This window comes from Telmatherina bonti (assembly GCF_933228915.1).
Source record: "Telmatherina bonti genome assembly, chromosome: 9".
Classification (NCBI taxonomy): Eukaryota; Metazoa; Chordata; class Actinopteri; order Atheriniformes; family Telmatherinidae; genus Telmatherina; species Telmatherina bonti.
In genome coordinates this window covers 21,180,937-21,202,242 of record NC_136627.1, presented here as the reverse complement: position 1 = coordinate 21,202,242, position 21,306 = coordinate 21,180,937, and the positions used below count along the sequence as shown (strand labels likewise).

Here is a 21,306-nt window from a genome sequence, read left to right as displayed (position 1 = left end):
CGATTTCTCGAGTGCTTTCAATACCATCTAGCCTCAGATCCTGAGAGGCAAACTCGAGAATCTGTGCACGGAGCCTGCATTCATTTAGTGCATCGGTAACTACCTGACATAGCAGCCACAGTATGTCAGACTTGGGTATTTGATCTCTGAGATGGTGAGCACCAACACTGGAGGCCCCCAGGGAACTGTGTTATCACCTTTTCTCTTCACCCTTAACATATTCAATGTTGCCTACAGCTTTCTATCATGATACATACAGAAATACTGCAGCTGTGCTGGATTTTGTGGAGAAGGGGAACAAAAGAGTCATCCTGGACTTTACATGCTGGTGCAGGTGCAATGGACTAATCCTCAATACATCTACAACCAGGCAGATGGTGATGGATTTTTTTTTTGGGGGGGGGGGTTGGTTACATAATCTTCATGTGGTTATTGAGGGGCAGGACATTGAGATTGTCCAGATTTATAAATATCTTGGTATCTACATGGATCACAAGATGGACTGTTTGTTGAATGCAGGTGCAGCAGACAAAAAGGACAATGCAGACTCTTCTTTCTCAGGGAGCTTAAATTCTCAGAAGTCTGCAATGAAATGCAATACCTGTGCTGGGGGAACTGCATGATGGCCAGAGTGGGGGAAAGTAGTTGACAAACCGGTGAGGAAATCTGTGGATCTGATGGGGACGGGGGGGGGGGCGGAGTCTGTTAGAGAACTGGTGGAGATGCGCAACAGGGGCAACATGCAGGCAATCATCAGGAACAGTCATCACTCTATGCATGTCAATGTGGTCCTCCAAAGAAACAGCCGCAGTAACTGACTCCTCTCCATACGCTGCAGGACTGAAAGCCTCAGCTCTGTTCCGGCCGTTATGAGACTCCACAATAAATCCAGCTAATGGGCACTTTATTACAACTGACAACTGAATTTCCCATGCTGGCAATAAATAACATCATTAACATATATGTCTCCTGTCTCAGCAGGTCTCCCTGGCCGGGAGTAGCAGTTCCTGTTGTCTGTTGTCTTTCTGTCCTCTTCCCCCCACACAGCAGAGGCAGATGGCTGCCTGTCCTGAGCCGGGTTCTGCCGGAGGTTTCCTTCCTGTTAAAAGGGAGTTTTTTCCTTCCCACTGTTGCCAGTGTGCTTGCTCAGGATGGGAGATTGAGTTGGACTCAACTCAATCTGTTGGTTTCCTTATATAGGCTATTATGAATTGGCCTTCATTATGTTTTCGCCTCTGTCTGTAAAGCGTCTTGAGATGGCATTGCCGTGATTTGACGCTATATAAATAAAGTTGAATTGAATTGAATTGAAATAAAATAAATCTTATCTTATCTTGTCTTATTTTGTCTCCTCTTGTCTCATCTTGTATAGCGTACCACAGTTCATTTAGTGAAATAATTAAGATATTTTTTCTGCATTAGAAAATATAAACTTGTGCCTTTATTTTGACATTCCAGAGCCAGAAAAATTATGCACACACCATGACAAAGCTTCACTACGGACTAAACATTGCCTTGATTTCTGTGGTGCCAGCACATGTGTTGAAACCTCACGATTGTTTCATTTATTGTTGTAAGATCAGTATGGTATCTTTATTTAGTGATGTCAAACCATACCATGCATACAAATAAAGAACAAATTAATCCTCTGACCACAATAAACAATCAGAAACACACACATGTAATATGGCCATCAGGGTCCTGACAGGAACTTTTCATGCATGGACTCCTTAAAGCTTTACAGAGACAGATTATCACTCTGCTGTAGCAGTGCTTACTAAAATATCTTTGACAAATATAAGCTATTCTTTTACCTACTGGTAAGAAATAAGATGCTGCTTCAGTAATTTAATCCCTCTGTTGTCACGCATTCACACACATTCATGCAAAAACCTATAAACACAAGGATATTCATGGTCCAAATCATTACTGGTGAGAACAGGCCACTGTTTGAGATTTATGCCTGTTGGAGTGAAACAAACAGGATATGGTGCTTCTTTCTGCAGTGCTGACGCATAAACAACTTCTAGTTCATCATATGGAAACAGTTATGGAAAAATTGTAGAGGCCTAAATGATGTATGAGGGTGTTTGTGTGTCTACATATTGTGGTGGAAAATACTCTGGTCTTGAGAAGTTGTAATACATCTAAGAGTCAACTGTCTTCTTACAATGAACATTTTATTATAAACTAATACAAGCACACGCTGGAGCTTGGAGAGAGAACCCTCTCTCTAGATGCTGAAGTAACACCCAATTATAAACCTTGCTTAACTCCTCCTAGTTGCTGGGCAGACCATATGAAACAATCATTATCTCTTATTTAAGACTAAACTGAACTCACTAAGCATCAATCACTTACTATATTACTTTATTACCTTTAACCTTTAACAACTGGTCAACCAAGCAGCTGACAAAAACAGATGCCCTGCAGGAAACTCTTCCTGTCTCAGACTTTGTCTGCACATTCCAGACAAGGATCATATAATTTAAAGAAAGCTTTGTGCATAGACACAAAACACAGCAGGATCACAGCAAATCAATGCATATATGTCTAATACTTAATACAAACCAAAACCCATAACAATTTTCCCCAACAATATAACTATATATATTTCTTTATATACTTATATCTATATTTTCTTTTTTATCTTATTTTGCAAAGCAGTTTGACTAAATGAAATTGAATAAACTTTGATTTAGAGTTTGCAAATGATCTGCCAACACAGCATTTTGCCATATAAAATACAACCGCATAATTGTAGATTTCATGGCTAAATTTGGAAAGAGTGGAAAATGAAATGTTTAGCAGATTTCAAAATCCTTAATTGCAGTAAGTGGAATAGGAGGACACAAAGCTGAGTTTTTTTCTGAAAGATACGCTCCATGAGAGTCTCAAAATGATATGCCACGTTATCTTTTAGGGGTACATTCAATTCTTTGGAAGCTGGAAAATAAGAAAAAACTTTTGCAAAGATGAATGCATTTGGTGTGATTGTGTGACAAATCAGTGATTTCATGACCTTAGTTTGCATTTTCTTTCAAACATTGTCCAAATTTTTTAACAACTCCTGTCCATAAAAAAAACAAAAACAAAAAACAAAAAAAAACTCTGTGATTGATGTTGGGCGGAACAAAAACTTTACAAAGCTTCCATTTGCATCTGAAGTACTGTAATCATGTTTAGTTAATAAAAAATAAATCACTAAAAATGCAGTGCAATGGCATGGGGTCTTTATGAAAACAGTACTCATATGGTTTTGTATTCACCTGCTCATCAGAAAATATAAATGCTTGTCCAAATTTCTTAAGAACTCTTGTCCATAATTTTGTCCACATTTACAATATGTTTCACAGTTCAGTAGGCTTAATGCCCTCCTGACCCCAACCATCACCCTAGAAATTGACATCATGAATGTGAACATCATCAGTACTTTACTTTCATTACAGTAGAGTAGGTATCCTACACTCTGGTCCTCAAGGACAACTGACCTGCAGATTTTAGATGCTTCTCTGCTCCAACACACCTGATTCCAACAAAATGGTCATTTGGCTTATAGTGGTTTTTTTTTTTTTTTTTAATACAGCAGTAATAACGGGACATGATTTCAAACCCTAAACTTCCTTTTATTTTTATTTCTTACCATGACAATGTACTTTTAAAATGTACTTTTGATACCAAAATCCAAAGACTTGTCACAGCAAATGTGGACAATTTCACCAAGTCTGACTGAAAGTTACAACAGAGTTGTGGAGTTTCTTTTCTAATAAATGTAGGAAGAAAAAAAAACAAGATTCAAAGCAGTTTTATTGTATTCTTTAGATAGTTTTTTTTATTTATTTATTTTTTATTAAAAATTAAAGGAAATTCAATATTTGTGAAATTGAAAATATGATGTGTGAATGACATACTGGCATCCTATGCTAATTTTTCTATAAGTTGTCAGTTTTGCATCTTTCAGTTTCTCCAAGATGGCAGATGATACTTCAAGAAAATGACATATCATACCGCAGTTTAGTGCGAAAACAAAACACAAACACAAATTACATGAAATGTTGCACTTGTGGATCACTCTGTTTGTCACCCTATGCTGGAACTATAAGCCTTATTTCCACCTTAATAAGCATAAAGAAAAAAAAAATTAAAGGTTCTATTTTTTGTGTGTTCCTTTTTTTCTTAAATGTAATCAAAATATTGTTCATTCACATTTGAAAATTACACCAAAGAATTTCAACAATAAATAATTGCCTTAAAATTAATTTAAATTAAGTTGTGTTGGCTGTTTTCAGTCTTGTGTTTACTTCTAGGAGTCAGAATAAATCAGAAGAATTACACACCTGAGAAAACTTTGGAATCCACCTGATAAGCTGGTGAAGAGGACGCTACATTATCTAGCCTATCTAATGACACTGAGGAGCAACCTCAGACAATTTGAAAGATTAAGGGCCAGATCTATTACAATCCCAATTTGTGAGTAGTAATGTGTGTGCAAACTAGAATTTTTTTCACATGGAGATGAGCCACTGTTTACGGTTGATTTACTAGGAGCGATAACACAAAGGGGCGGCAGGTGCAAACATGTTTCAGACTCGTTATTTAAATGAGAGATTTTTGTGTGACGTGGTTATCAGCATTGCTTGTTTCGAGAAAAAGCAGGACCTACAATAAAGAAATCTGACTGCCACACAAGGTAATGCCGTATGGAAGCAAACTTATGAAAAAGTTAATGTTGGTGAAACAATGTGAACAGGGGATGAAGTAAAAAGACAGTATAAAGATATTATCATGGTGAACAAAAGAAATATTGGCATATCATAAAGCAGGAGTTTCGGGTGTATGTACTGTCTAAATAAGAAAGAAAGAAATAAAAATAAGAAAAATAAATCCACAATCTGATACTTGTCTAATAAAAATAAGAAAGAAAACATTGATATGACATAGTCTTTTGTTTCTAATACAGGTCTAATTAATTTTTTTAGTAGGATTTCAGAAATTGACTCACCTATGATCCAGCCGACTCGCACTCAGAGTGCGGAAGACATCATGCATTGATGTGAGGTATTTTGCACATGGGCGCAATCATATGCTCCTATTACTGTAAAAAAAAAATCTAGCCACTGAAAAAAAAAACTTGTTCGGTCTCAGTTCCAGACTACAGAGTGTGTGGAAACCTAATAACTGTGACTATCTGGCAACATAGCTGTCTCTTTCTTTTGACAGTTATGACAGCCACGTGCGCATTTACGCACACAGACTGTTTGCATGTACTTTTAAAACTTTTTACAAATAGGCACATTTTTGATTAATAAAATTGTTATCAGGTTTGATACATTGCAGGTGCTGAATTAATATATTTCAATTTTCTCCTCTCAATATGTACAAAATCATGTGTGAAAATGCCCATATTGCATATTCATTGAGGTAGACATACTAACTGGATGCAGATGTGCTTTTTTGCGCCTTTGAAAGATACAACCCTCAGCGCTGCTGTTAGTAAATCACTTTGTAGTTTTTTTTCTATGCAGTGAGTTAGCACACATTTTATTACAGGTAAACTTTTAGTCGATCTAGGTCCAAGAATCTAACTTTTTGCTAGACCTTTCAATTGATGTTATGTAAACATTTGAATAACCAAACCAAATTTACCAAGATGATGGTTACTAAAACACTTAAGACTAACAAGTTTATCCCCCTTCGGCTACCCCATGCAACATAACTAGCCTTCTGTTGGGTGTGCCACCAATGTATTTATAAATAATTCATCCTAAACTACGAGAATACATCCTTTTGGGTTTCGACTTCAGTAAAATACATATAGTAGCCTATTCATGAAATCATTACTTAATTTTTGCTAATAAAAAGCCAAACCCGTCACACACTGTGGCGAGCTCTCCAGCTTTCCCGCAACCCTTAATTGGATTAAGCGGTTAAGAAAATGAATGAATGAATGAATGAATGAATGAATGAGTTACACTCTGTACCTTTAAAGGTATTATAGGCCTTGTATAAGGGCTGTTGTTTTCTGAAGCTCTTATATGATCAAACTCGTTTTTTTCTGTGATAGCCACAGGCTATCATAATTTACTGTGCTTTGTTTAGAATGGTGAGTCATATGTCTTTGAAATAAAGGCTTTCCTCAGTGCGGGTGAACCACTGCACCCAACACTGTACAGAGCCATATGCTGTATAGTTGCCCCACAGGAGCAAGAGAGGGGGAAAGCAGCACTTTCAAATAATATTTCTGCCTGTTAGCAAAACATGAAAGGCAGAGAATATAAGCAAGACATCAGTCATCTTACTGCTGTCAGGCCCCAGAAACACAGTCCCTCCTCTTTCTGCACATTGGGACTTTTGCACACTCTCAGGTATATACACATCAGCAAGCATGTAGGTTCTTATCTGATAAGCACAAAGACAAGTAATTTGTTTTTCTCTTGTAGTCAAAATTATTACGTACGATGCATCTACACTGTACATTGTATCGGGAAATGTCTGATGTTCGAATGTATCATTATATTTGTTTAGCAACATCTAAAATGCAAAGATGTTCACAAGTCCTTTTTGCAAGTCCAAGTCAAGTCTCAAGTCTTTGACCTCAAGTAAAAGTAATGTCTAAAGCTTGCCATGAAGCTTGCTATCTGGTCTGCTTGTATATCCAATGGATTTAAAACCTATACTCACCCTTTGTCGACCAGCATTTGATAACAGCATTGATCTTTAGCTTAAACTGACAAATGCTCTGGACCATTTCTTTGCTTTTCTGAATTAGGACAATCTGTAGTTGAAAATGTAAATATATTCAGATTTGTAAACATGCTCTTAAAATATTTTTCCTAAGAGTGTATAAAAATCCAATTGGATCCACAGATACGTTTTCAAAAATAATATTGCAGTTCATAGCATTTACTGTGGAGAAGATGGGGAAAATGCTACATCTAAGTGCAAGGACCTGCTGTGCAGGTTTTTAGATGTTTGTCTGGTACAACACATTTGACCCTAATCACATTTGATCCAAGTGACATCTTGTTATAGAGGTCTTCACAAGCCTCTTGTGACCCATTAATTTGCCTTGGGAGTATTGTAGCAGGTAAACATGTGAGACAGTGGCTCAAAAGAGCCACAGTTGGCCATCCCTGCAAAGATGAATTAGTTGGTGATTCAACAGATGCACATGTAGTTTATCAGCACTAAGTATGGAAGAGAAGTGTTTGAATAATGGAAACAATGTGAAGTGCTTTGAGAGCCTTAATAAATGCAATAGAAATCAAATTAATTGTTATTAAATTTGTAGAGCATCAGGAAAATCTTAATCAGTTTTAAATGTCTTTAAATAACGGAGATTATTCATTTGAAACGTGTTAACCCTGCAAAGCTAAATCTATCATGTTTGATTCATACAATTTCTGAGACCTTTTGCATGAATTTATGTTAGACACTTTACTCAAAATCCACAATCTGATACTTGTCTTATTCCCCCCTGAAGTCCAATTTAAAACTTCAGATTAAAAAAATTGGACTTTCCCCCCAATTTTTCTAATGGTGGAATTTAAGTTTAAAGGGTTCAAATTCTATCAAAAAACATTTTAATTAGATAAAAAATGTTTAATTAATTTAGATCCTAAAGTTGCAGGCCCAATAGCTCCTAAAATTCTCAAATCAGCAACAGCTCTAACAAACAGACCCAGTAAAACCATATGTTTTTCAGAAGGTCATATTCCAGTTTGGCCAAGTATAACATCATCATGACTAAGGCACAGTGTATGTAAACTGTGGTCAGTAAAGGTTTTATTCTTCTGAAAAGAGCCAATATGAGGGAGGTAACATTGTTTCACCACAAAGGTCCTGTAACAGGCCACCATTGCATTTCAAGGGTTGAGCATGCTGTTTCTTTGCAGTGTTGCCATTGAGTAGGCAGGTTGTTGCCATTTGGTAGGATTTGTAGTTAAAGAGTGAATGAAAAGACTAGAATCTTCATGGAATGCAACACTGGATGTCTCATTTCCGTAAATTATTTTGTTATCAACTGTTCCTGACCCCAGGAAGCTTATTGACAAGTTAACATTTATAACATTGGGGCTCTAAACCTATTACTTACATAGGTGCTGACATTGAGCTTTCATGTTACAGGGAAATCATTCCAGCTGTGTTTTAAGGATGGTAGAATGGGTCATCCACGCATCAGAAAAATGACAGTTTGATTCCTATTCCCCTAATCTGTCATTGAGCAAGACATTTTACCCTCCATGCGTCCAATGTTAGCATCGCTGATGTAGGAATTTCGGCAGTAAGAGAGTCCGTTGGCGCAAAGTGACGGCATGTTTCCATCCAGTGCTGTGGCTTTTATTTTGGACCCTGTTTATGTCATGGGTTCGCAGAAGATTAAGAGGATGAAGGATTCACACTGAAAAAAAGAATCATATCCAAAAGTTTATTTAACAAACAGAAGGAACAAGGAACTGGAAATGACAACAAATAGACTGGTGCCTGCTGGGGAGAAATGAGTTGGTTATAAAGGGAGGTGGTGGTGATGGTGGGCAGGTGTTATTCATTGACGTGATGAGGTGCAGCTGTGGCTGGAGAGGGAGCATAATCCAAGTGAGAGCAAGTGGAACCAGGAAGGCAGGGTATGACACTTTATTAAGATTATAATATCCAAAAGTTGCAGCAGCGCTGTGGAACAGATATTCTAGCATTGCTATTGTTTTGAAAGGGCGTGTGCATGTGGATGATGTTAATTTCAAGTTTGAGTTGAGTCTCAAATCTTTTTGTGAGATTAAGTCTAGTCTTAACTCACTAGAACTGCGACTTAAGTCCAAGTCTCAGAAACGAGTCCCCATGGGTGTGTATTATAGTGCGCTAGAAATCCTTACCTCATAAGGACTTTACCATGGGACACAATTCTACGGTGGCCACCATAGAATTGTGTCCCATTGTAAAATCACAACTATATGAAATTTCAGTCTTTTAGAAAGGTTTAGTTCCAATTTGAAGGGCTGTCCTGTCAGTTTTTATGACATCAAAATGATACCAGAACAGTTCTTGACAACATATAAGCAGTGTTGAGGCACAGGGAAAAAAGGCTATCGTAGCAATATAATTAATGCTAATATTTCTCATACTAGTTAAATAATGTAAAATGTTTGTGCATGCCCAGTAATTATGAAATTACTTCACTTTCAAGGGTAGAAAAACATTGCCAGCCAACACTGTCCTTTGCGAATACTGTAATGCATTTGATTTTTACAACTGTATAATTTACATCATGTTATCAGAATTCTTTGTACAGCACAAAAGGCAAGACGAAGCAGAAGGCTACCTTCTTGCCATTGATGAATCTTAATTGATATATGCTAAATACTGGATATTTTGTTATACTTGTGAGCTAACACAGATTTTTTTCAATCTATTTTGACCTGCAGATGCCATCCTCCATTTATCAGCTCTGCTGGAAATACAAGTTTGAAGAAGCGTTTTATTGGATAAAAAGTAACATACATTCCATAATGCAGTTATTAAAGCACATTATTTTAAGTAATAAATAAATAAATAAATAAAATGCAAACTCTAAGATAAAATTAAACAATTTAACAAAATAATATTATTGCTGAGATGCAGATGGGTGACGTAGTAAGAGGGTGTTTCACTAATATTCACTCCAAATTATTGGTCTCCTGGAAGAGTCATTGGTAGTTTGTGGGCAAGAAAATATTTCTAAGGAGACATCAACAGTTCAAAATATAAATGCAACAAATATTTGTCACAATGAAAAAGACATATTTAAACAAAAAAAAATTCATGTGACCTGTTCACAGTTTAACAATGCAAAACTTTGTTCACCTATTTTATTCCCTGCTCAGCCCACACTGATACAGAGATATTCTTTCAACAAATAAGGCTGACAGTTTCTGACCTCAAACAGTATTCTTTGTTATTTCTGTCTCAATGATAGTTTTCAGAGGCAAGCTCTTAACCAAAACCTATGCTGAAAACGACAAGTTAAAACATGAATGACATGGAAGCTTGCTTACTGCAGTAAAGTGTAAAATCTATCCAATCTGTCTGATTAACAAAGAAGATATTTTACTACATGCAATGAAATGAAATCCGTAAGATAAAGCTCAAAAAGCACAAATGAAAAGAAAAAGAACAATTTCCATTCAGCAATCAAATCAGACCCACTTTGTTAAAAGAGGCGCATTCAAAATCCCCTATCAGAAAGCATTATGTCAAACCATGTCAATGCTGCTGAGCGAATTTCACCTTTCAGCCATGTTACATGAAATTTATTCTGCTAATTGGTTTGACTGTCATTGATTGGTAAGTTAAGACACCAATGAGCTTTTAAACTCCAGATCTATTACCGAAATGTGCAGTTAAAACAAAGAAACAAAAAACTATTTTTCCCTAATCTCTTTTTCTTATATCATTGTAAATAAATTCAGGTGTTGAGTATGACTGTGTAAGCATCCACATAGCTAGAAAAAAACCAAAATCCCAGACATCTGCAGTTCTGTCAAACATTTCCCATTGATAGATGACAACATTACACCACTTTCTTAGTACAGCAGAAGGGTTATGTCGGGACAATTTCTCTATAGGGATAAGGACAAAAACCATTATTTTCATTCACAAATGTGATTTGCATTATTGCATCATGTGGACAACATTGAATGTTTCTGTTTATTTACTTACTATATACATACTATAAACTTACTATGACTTACTATAAACAAGTTGGCAACTATCTTTGAGTTAAAGCAGAATGACAAGTGTACATGGGATTTGGAACATTATTAACTTCCAGAATATAAAATAAAGTCCAAATGGACCTGTTTTCCTGTACTTGTCTTCCCATTAGTTTCAACACCAATACACAATAACAATAAATTTATGGGTTGGATGCAATTGATTCATTCCACTGGTGTTGTGTAACACTGCTGTATGTGGAAACACTGCTCGTATGTTGCATCACCATTCACACAAGTAATGAGGGAGAAGTGGGCCTTTGTATGTTTCCTGATGCATTTGTACACATATCAGTGTACCCCCTATTAGACAGATGTTTTGACCTCGTTTTCAGCAGATCAGAGATAATCCGGCTGTTGTAATGCATCTCTTTGCAGAGGAGCAATTTATCTGAATCTACTGAATTAATAATACAACAGAAAGAGATGACAGACATGAATGGCTTTATGCGATTGCAGTGGCTTCTCTTAAATCTTTTCCACAAATGTAGGGCAGCAGGTGAAGAATGCTAACTTGGCCTGCGGTCTATGACACAGGAGGAAGAGGATGATGGGATTTAGGAATTTAATCCAGAAAAAAAAACAAGACAAAACATAATTGATATCAAAGAAAAAGTATGTTTTTTGCTGGACTGTGCATTTTGCTGTGGCACACTGTCTGACTAGGAGAAAAATCACCACTAAAAACGAAGGTCACACAATTTAATATTTTGTTGGACAGCCTCTAGCTTTGATTATGGAGTGTGTTTGCCTTGGCATTGTTTTTGATAAGCTTCTGAAATGTCATAAGATTTATTTCCATTCAGTGTTGCATTCATTTTTCATCGACAGCTTATGTTGATGAGAGTCCAAACGCTAAGCCTTCTCCAGCACATCCCAAAGATTCTCAGAGGGGTGTGAAAATGATGTCTCATCCTCACTGAGCCACTCTTTATATATTTGAGCTCAATCAATCCTGGCTTCACAATCTTAGAATATCGCCCATGCCATAAGGAAAAAGAGAAAAAATACATTGATGGAATAATTCGTTCATTCAGTATATTCAGAAAATCAGCTGACCTCGTTCTGTGGACACATAATGTTGCTGAACCTAGATTTGACCAATTGCAGAAGCTCCAGATCATAGCACTCCTCTCACAGGCTTGTACAGTTTGCACTGGGCATGATGGTTGCATTACTTCATGTTTTCTCTGCTTGATGCATGTCAATGATGTGTGTGGTTGTTTTTTTTTTAAATTTTTTTTTTTTTTTTTAGCTCTTAGTCCTTTACCTGGTTTGTCCTATTTCTGATTTATACAACTGAAAATACAGGTTTGTTTTGTCAATTTCATTGAGAAAAACATATGGACTGATGATCATATTTGTTTAAATTCAGTTGTTTTCATCCATTTCTCATCCATTTAATTTTAATAAAGATTTTTCCTTTTTTAATTTTGTTTTTACTATAATACTATATTGCTATAAAAACATTAGCAATATTGAGTGATACAGCTCTTTATGGACCATATCCCTCCTTTAATCCTACCTTATTTTCATTTATTTAATCAGACTGGACATTTCACTGAAACCCCTAGCGGTGCACCATTTACTTAGTAAAGCAAGAACTGAAAATGTTTAATGTCCAGTGTACAAACTATTGCCGTTTGTGGATTATTTTTCCATTCCATTTTTTCTTCAATGAAACTTTTTGTACTCTCTTCCACATCACTTCTCAAGGATTATCAAAATGATAGCCTGTGGGTGGATCAACAAACATCTGTGATGTAACCCTGACCGTGGCCCATGCGCTGGGTGCTGACCCTAAATCCAGCATTTTAGGCCTTTCTTCAAGCTATATGAATATTCTAGATTGTGAATAATAATAAAACTTTAAAGGTGACTCATTTTGGAATATACATTCTAAAAAAAAAGAAGGAAAAAGGTTCTTTGTCAGTCAACTAAAGAATAAAATAGAATAAAAAATTGGCTTTCCGACCTTTGAACCTTGACCTCAGTGCATATTTAAAGGCTTACAATTTAACAACAAAAGGGGTAAAAGACATGGGACAGATTGTTATTAACTTAGAGAGTTAAGGCTTATTGCACATTTTGATGGCCAAAATGTTCTAAATAAAAAATAGAGAAAAGCCCTCTTCTGAACTTATAGGCTCTGCACATCTCAAAAGCATTAAGGTCATATTAAATCTATCCATCATGAAAATGCAGCTGACTGGATAATTTTATCTGGCATCTAAAAAAACACATCAGATGGTATCTCTGATCACATTGATTTCAAATGGAGAAATAAAATAGAATTAGTTATTTGAACCAAAATTAACAATGATTCTACTGGACATTGGTCATGGATATTGATGAACCACCCCTCATAGCTTCTGTCTTATCTTGGCCACCCCTTTTCTTGGATATGCTCCTGTTTAGTGGGAAAAAAAATCACTAGTTGTAGAATCCTAAAAATGAGAGAGCCTGCATATTTCTTGTTGTAAGATGAACACCAGTCAGAAAAGATTGGAAACCATTGGTTTAATATCAAACAATGTGTAATATTTGGAATGAGTTCCATCTTACAAACGTTTCTGTACAGTATAAAATATAGTAAGTTATTTGCTACACTTACTTTACACTATAAATAATGTCTGCATGCAATGGGTTTAAAGGAAATGGAAGAAGTAAATAAAACTACTCCCATATCATTTTTATGTGTTCTTTGTGAGAATTTGTGCTGATATATCACATTGTTTAAAGTCACATGGCACCAGTACTCTATCCATTTTTGGTGTCCTGTCATTACAGAAAGCTGCGTGTCTGAGATGTATTACAGGTTCACTATTGGTCCTTCTCACAATGAGCTTCTCCATCTTCCAGAACAAGCCAGGAAATCTTCATGTAAACATGGCATGCATCCACAGTGAACTGCGTCGCTCCCAGAGCAGACTATGGGGTTCTGTTTGTGTCAAAAAAAAGTATATGTAATATGTGTACATGTTGTTGGTTTATGTTGCTCCAATGTGTCTTTGGTACATGTCTATGGCCTAATGTTTTTGACAAGTGTTGTTGCTTTTTGTATATGTCAATATTGTGTATGTATTTCTTGCATATGTACATGTACATGTTGTATATGTACATGTATCTGTTGCATATGTATTTATTGCACATATAAATGTTGAATGATGTAAATGCTGTACATGTATGTTGTTGCATTTGTGTTTGCTGCATATGTAGACTTCGTATTTTGCTGCACGTCTTTACCTTCTGATTGGCTAATGTCGTTGCTTTCTGTTGTTGGTCAATGCTGTTGGTTTATGTCGTTGGTCTCTGCCGTTGTTGCCTTTGTCACAAATAAATGCTGAAATAGGCCATGTCTGGTCTAAGTGTTTATTAGACATTACAAAAAATGTTAGAATTTTAAGAAATACATATTTTTAAAAGCTTGCAAAATATTTCCATTATAGCGGGTTTTTTTTTCCCCTTCAGGCGGTAATTCGGACAGCAAAGGGGTCCTAGTGCAAATAGCATATAAATACATATGCAACAGATACATATACATATGTACATATACAACATGTACAACATGTACATATGCAAGAAATACATACGCAATATTGATATATACAAAAAGCAACAACACTTGTCAAAAACATTAGGCCATAGACATGTACCAAAGACACATTGGAGCAACATAAACCAACAACATGTACACACATTACATATACTTTTTTTTTTTACACAAACGGAACCCCATAGAAGACTGCAGCCTGCAGCCTGAGCAGAGCTGAAACGTGATGGAGTAATCAGCGGAGCGGCACAAAAAAGGGATAATGTCTAGTGGGAGGGGAGAGAAGGAGAGAGAGGCTGAGAGAGAGACCATGTAGAAAAGTTGAGGCAGTGGCCTAGATGTGTGAAACGCCAGAGGTTGCTTTTTTGGTTCACTGGTTGACGACCAGGGGCAACTCAATAGTCGACCAAATGTGATGGGGTAGTTCTAACCCACAAAACTTAAAGAAAAGTTTTACAACCCAAACTTAAGCGGTCTTTATATATATTTATATATATATATATATATACATGTTCTAAAAACTTTAGTTTTGGAGGCAAACATACCTGACCAGTGTGCGCACTGATCACGCGCGATTTGATGGAAATTGCTGATGAAACATGTAGACAGAAACATTAGCACAAAAACTAAATCAATAATTTCTCTGTACTGTCAGCGCAGCATTCCACTTGAGCAACTGTGATGGCCTTGGAGTCATTCAGCGACATAAGTTCATCAAGAGGCGCTCGTGAAAAATATCCTCAGGCACTGTTGGAGCGCGGCGGCTACGTGAGGACATGTGTCACCCCGCTGTACCAGGACGAAGCGAGCCAGTCCTGGTTGAGACTCGCCGTGACATGGACTTGCCGAAGAGTGTCGTCTGCGGTCTGCGTTGCCTCCATCTCCGTTTTACTCGCTCTGCTGCTCAGATTGGTCGACTGGGATGCAGGCAGCAGCAGCAGCAGCGGAAATAGCAGCGGCTCCGGCTGTCGTTTCCATTTAGCGGCGGGCTGCGCTGTGGAGCTGCTTTTCACTGCGTGTCATTGCGTCTCTCCGGTTTTTACACTCGTATGTGCCTTTTTCTGGGTCTGGCTCTTTTTGATTCGCTGTGGGGTGCTAATCCGGAGCGCGTTGTTTTTGTTAGCGGTGTGCCACTTAGGCGAAGCGGCGGCGCAGTCTCTCCTGCGCGGCGCCGAGGAGCAGCTGCTGTCCTTAACCGCCACCCTGGTAGTCCTCAGCTGCCTGGGCAGCGGGGCTCTGCTGGTTGTCCGGTTGGGACAGGGAGTGTCCATCCTCGCCTTCATTAGCGTCATCAGGGCCGTATCCCTTGTTTCTCTGAGCAGAGTCCGGGCCAGTTGGAGACCTTACCTGGCCTACCTGCTGGGGCTGCTGGGGGTTTTGCTTGCGAGGTATGCTGACCGGCTCTTGCCGGCCTCAGGGACCAGCGGGACGGGGTGCTGTGGCTCTGTGACCGGGGCGAAGGAGGAGGACATCCCTGTCTTCAAGAGGAGACGGAGGTCCAGCTCCATAGCGGCCTCGGAAATGATGGCTCACAGTCAGAGCAACAGCAAGTCCCTCCGCAGGACTTCGCTGCCTTGCATTCCGCGGGACCAGGTAAGATATGTCTAACTTTGGACATCTGGAGCAGACCATATCGGATGCTTTGTTGCTGCATATGACCTTTCAACAGCTGTCGGCCTGTAACGACTTTGGCTCTCCTCTTTTTCTCTGATGGCATGTGTGGCAGCTTTACGCGCGTTTCCTTCATCGCATTGGGACAACTGGAATGACCAACCACTGTCATCATGATGATGACTTTTTGCTCCCCAGGCCGTCATGTAGGCCCATACATGCTGATAATGGTCTATTGCTTCTGTGTTTATAACGTTACACCATCAAATATATTCCTCAAACATTGCTGCTTGTAGTTTTGACTTTGGTCTGGATTCCGCTATCATCTGTGTGTTGTGTGTTTTTAGCAGATGATAAGCAAATGCATGATGCGTTTATCGTGCCAAGTTTCTGAGTGCCCGAGTGTGTGTGAATAGGTGTGAAGTATCATCTAAATATTTTGAAAGCCTCTGCTTGTCCTGGTTGCGGGCCAGTGCTGCTGCCAGACTTTACATGGATCCTCTCGTGATGCATGTTTTTGTTCTGGCATTGTCAGCATATGGTGTACTGAGTAAGTCGTGGTCATAATCACAGCTCTTTTTTTTTCTATTTTTGCATGCACCTTAAAATCAGTGTGATCCATCCACTGACGGTTTGTTTTATTTTATTTTATTTATTTTCAAAAGGAGGGGGTGGGGGATCCTCAGTGCGGGGTATAGATGAATATGATGGTATGGATTCAAAATGAGGTAGATGACTAAAAAATCATGAATGACATAAATGTACTTTTTTCAGTACCAATGAGTTGACAAAAATAGAAACCTGCTTTTGCCATTTTTAGTTTCTGAATAGTTAGTGCAAAATTACTGTTTTTCTTTAATCTCAGAAACAATATTATTATGACCAATTGCCTCTATTATCTCTACGTTTAACTAAAAAGCCTCTACCAAGAATTCAACCTACTCTAAAATGACAGGTATACCCCTGTACACATCTCAGTATCTTTAGCACTGACAAAAAATACGTGACCAAATTCAAAGCTATCTTGAGAAAACATACTCTGCAAAAGTGGCCTCACATCAGCTTCACATTTTGTCCTCTTCATTTTGATTTGGATAAACAGTTGATGTGGTCAAAACAAGGAGTGGAGGTAGAATGTAGAAAGTTGAGCAAAACTGAACAAAATCACATTTAGATACGTTTTTATGTACAGCAATGTAGTAAATCAGTCATCAGTCTTTCCTTCAGCTGCTCTGAATGCTGTTTTCTTGCATCCCTTACTTTTTGTGTTTTCTACTGTGCTTAGGTCTTAACTGACCTAAACAAAACACAACTAATAAATTCAGATCCAGCGCCAGGTTTTAGGATGTCAACATGTAGAAAAAGAAGCAGTTTTTTCTTCCATGTGCATGCAACCCACAGTGGATTCTGTGTGATGATTCACTTAGCTAAACCGGCAACTTTAGCCTGGCTATTTTGTAGTTTGAGGAGTCAAGATGGAAGGGAATGCCTTATTGAAATAACTTGATTCTAGGTGTTTATGTATTTTAGAAGGTGTTACATTTTGCTTACATTTCAGTAGCATCAGGCCAAAATATTGTACCTACAGTGTAACCTTCACACTTTGTAGCCACTTCAATATTCTCCTTCTACCCTTGTCTCTTTTCACAGTATGATCGTCATTCTGTTTTGTGCTAATTATTATAGGAAGTGGTAATGAGGAACAAGCTATAAAATGATGCCTTGAAGACCTTAAATCAAACTGAATTGTTAAATTATTATTCTTCTTTTCTACCTAATTTTTTCTAACTCTAAGAAATCTGTAGAAACATAAACAACTCTGTTTTATTGTCACTGTGAGCCAACAAATGCCCTGTTATGAAAGAGCACATGCACTTTTCAAAGCATCAAGTTTTTTTTTTTCTGTCATCTGGGAACTTGAGCTGTTCGCCCATCAGCTGTCTGATTCCTGATGCCTGGTTGTTCATTGCTAATTGGTATCCAGGGAACACTGAATTAGTGCACTATCTGTACTATTAGAACGGCTCCATTACCCATTCTGCCTTATCATGCCTGGAACAGGAATGATGACAAATTGAACTGTGAAACTTTAAGAAAAAAAAAGCCTCTCAGCTGACCAGATGCTGAGGACTATGTGTCCCCCTGTACTCTGTCCTGAGCAGGACAGAGATTGATATGAGCCACATAAACACATGAACAAGTTAAACACAGTTTACATAAATAGATAGTCAAAACAATGCAATTTTCTAGATTAATCATTCATTCTGGCTATACAAAAATGGCATTATTTAGACTCGACAATATGTACTGTTGTACATAATGCAATGATTAAAATATAACAATAAACTAGAAACTCTACCTCCCTTTGCCTGGTTATGACAGAGTTGCAAACAGTGTTGAGTGTGATCAGAAAAAATAAACGTAAAGGAAGCAAAGAAATTCAGCAAATGCTAAGAAATGCTTAAAGACTTAACAGGCAAACAAAAACAGGTCACAGATCAGTCAGCAGATCCTTTTTATTAATCATAATTACACATGAATCACTTTTGTCCTTGATTATTGTGCCATATTCTACTTATAATGATGCTATCAGTGTCTTTTGTGTTATGAATCTAGCTAAAACCTTTTCTGTTTTTGATGGGTCTTAAATCATCGTTAATTGCTCAAACATGATTTATATGTGTGTTTGTTTATTAAATTAAACATTAACGATCAGTGCATTTACTAAACTGGTCATGATTCTTATTATTGGCTGAACTATGAAGCCCTGTACAGTTAAATACACTCTGCTTAGTGATGTTTAAAAAGTTCTCAGTGCTATCAAGAGTTGACAAATTTCTACAAGCACAAATCAGTCAGAAACAAGTTTCTTCTAAGCCATGCAGTATGCATGGAATTAGCAATATTTTGAAAAAGGTCATGAATACACCTGGAGTTAGTCTGTAGGTCAGGCTGCCTGAAATCATTGAGTGCTTTAGACCTACAGTACTTAACATATTTTACTTGGACGTGTGTTTCGTGTTAAAGCTTGTTCAATGTGATGAGTGAAATAATAATCATTTAAATATGTACCTCACTTAAAATATGTAAAGAAAGGTCATGCAACACTCTTCCTGAACAAGGGGCTGAGTGCTGGACATGGCATCTTGTCAGGTGATCTATGTGGGATCAAAGACCTGCACATGAAGAAAGTAAGATATTCATCTGTAATTAATCATAACATTAGGAATACATTTGTCATCTTTGTCAGATATCGGTACAAATTTAAGACCTTTTTAAAAACACTGAATGCAGAATTTTAAATAATCTATTCAGCTCCTTTATCTCACAGTTACTGTCTGACACAGAGACACACAGTTTGCCAGTACAGTTTATTCATACTGTAGATAATGAAGCTCTCTGGAGTGCAGTTGTACCTAAGAGAAGCGGGGGTTTTCATCAAGCATTGGTTGTGCAGTATTTATGAAGCAGGCTGGTGCAGCCTTCCAAGCCAGAGGCAAGACAAGCACTCTGCTGATCTAGAAGCTGGGAAGTAGCGTTGGCTCAGTCTCATGGCTTTATTTTCATAGTTTTCTCTCTGGTGAATGGGATTCAATGTTTCACTCATGAACTTTGTGTAGAATATATGACTGTAATTACACATTTCTTGCAATCAACTTGAACCTGCTTAGAGTTTTAATATTCAAATATTGTTATTTGAATTTGACTTTATAATTGTTTTGGGTTTTTTTCTTCATCTTCTTTGAGAAAGTTGTTTGTCTTTCAGCCGAGGCCTCATTTGGATGCAGATTTTGTAGAGTAGTGGTTTTTGGGTCACATGCATTTGAGAAGCACTTGCTGTCTACAAGATAACAATAGCCATAAATAGAAGGTCTAAAAAAAGCGGCAATACTTAACAGTGCTTTGAGTTTTGATGCTTCACCTCCCAGCTTTGTTTCCCTCTCTGTTACATGGTGACAAAAGTTAATCACACAGATATTGTCACATAAGTTTCATTCAAGGTCAACAAGGCATTGCAACGTAACAATGCAAAGTGAATAGCTTCAGTGTATCAGACTGTGAGTGAGGATACTCTGTAACACAAATAATAATAATTTTGTTAACACTGCATTAAGTATTTGCATTAGACTGGAGGGCAGAGGAGAGGAGAGAAACAGATTTTAAAGCGGAAACATGGTCTCTCAGATCTATATGAGGTAAGGCCCATGTTCTCTCACTGACGCACATACTTTTCCAGGGAGACACAGCCTACTCCAGTCACCAGCTCTCACTTTGAATGGCATCCAGGCTTAATATATCTTTTTTCCTTTTTTTTTTTTTAAAGATAATGGAGAATTCTGTTTCCATTTCTAATGGACAAACACCGGGAGGCTGGATCTTCTACTGCATTCTTGCTAGAAAAAAACAGCGGTACAGCATCATTCTACTTGATCAGGATTATGATAAAAACAGTTTAAAGTTTTTTAGAGCTATTTTTGGCCAGCGAATTTGTGCAATACACATATGACAGAATGATTGCCTGGTATACAATATTATCAGTTGAAAAAGACAAACTATGACTCGTTCAGGTAAGTAAAACAATATGAAATAGTCAAATTCAAAGGCGAAACACATAATTTAGCTCTGATTTGATGCAAAAAGTTTTTAGGAAACTGTTTGGTGATGTAACATTTTGTGTTCATGTATAACATTCATCTTTCATCTTCAGTAGAGGTTTTATCACGTGTCTTAGCAGAAAAAATGTCAACCAGCTCCATATTAAGTGGAAAATATTTTGCTGAATGCAAAACGGTACACAAAGAGACCAGGCCTCAAAGGTTGCTGCAAATTTATAGAGGATTTATGTAGTAGCTTGTAAATTACTGTTAAAACCGTCACATGGAAATGATTTTCTACTGATTAACCAGTAACAGTTGATAATTAATCAGGATTAACAGTATTTTCTTATAAGCAGCATCCTACACACATTTACACCATGCAGTGGTGGGTTGCTAAAGTAATGACAAGCCTTATTTATCAGTGCATTTAAAGTAGTAATCTACTCCTTAGGAAATGTTGGATTGGGAAGCAGAGAACAACCTGCTGAGCAAATTTAATTCGGATGAAAAAACTAAAACATAACTTCCCCAATGAGCGAGGAGGAGTATGGATTTATTTACATCACTGTATCTTTGTGGGACCTTTTTACTAATCATTGCATAATCACTTGATTCTAATTATTTGAACAAAGCAGTATTTTTTTCACAGATATGTAATATACCTTTCCATCTGCCTGAATTGAAAAAAAACATTTGGAATATTTTGCAATATTTTTATGTAGTTTTTTAGTGTTTTTGCTGCCATCTTCTACCATGGTTTAATGGCATCAGCTGTTTATCCTAAGGTGATAAACTTTCA

At 37.3% G+C, this 21,306-nt stretch overlaps 1 protein-coding gene across 1 annotated transcript in view; it reads left to right on the top strand.

Annotated features, from left to right (window-relative positions):
• Positions 1 to 14,979: 14,979 nt before the first annotated feature.
• Positions 14,980 to 21,306, top strand: part of LOC306760153 (cGMP-inhibited 3',5'-cyclic phosphodiesterase 3A-like) — a gene marked incomplete at both ends in the record, with an annotated part of 53,663 nt that continues 47,336 nt past the window's right edge. The window contains one exon of the mRNA XM_079245945.1: positions 14,980 to 15,891. Within this exon, the coding sequence (XP_079102071.1) occupies positions 14,980 to 15,891 (912 nt within the window). The remainder of the gene's footprint in view (positions 15,892 to 21,306) is intronic.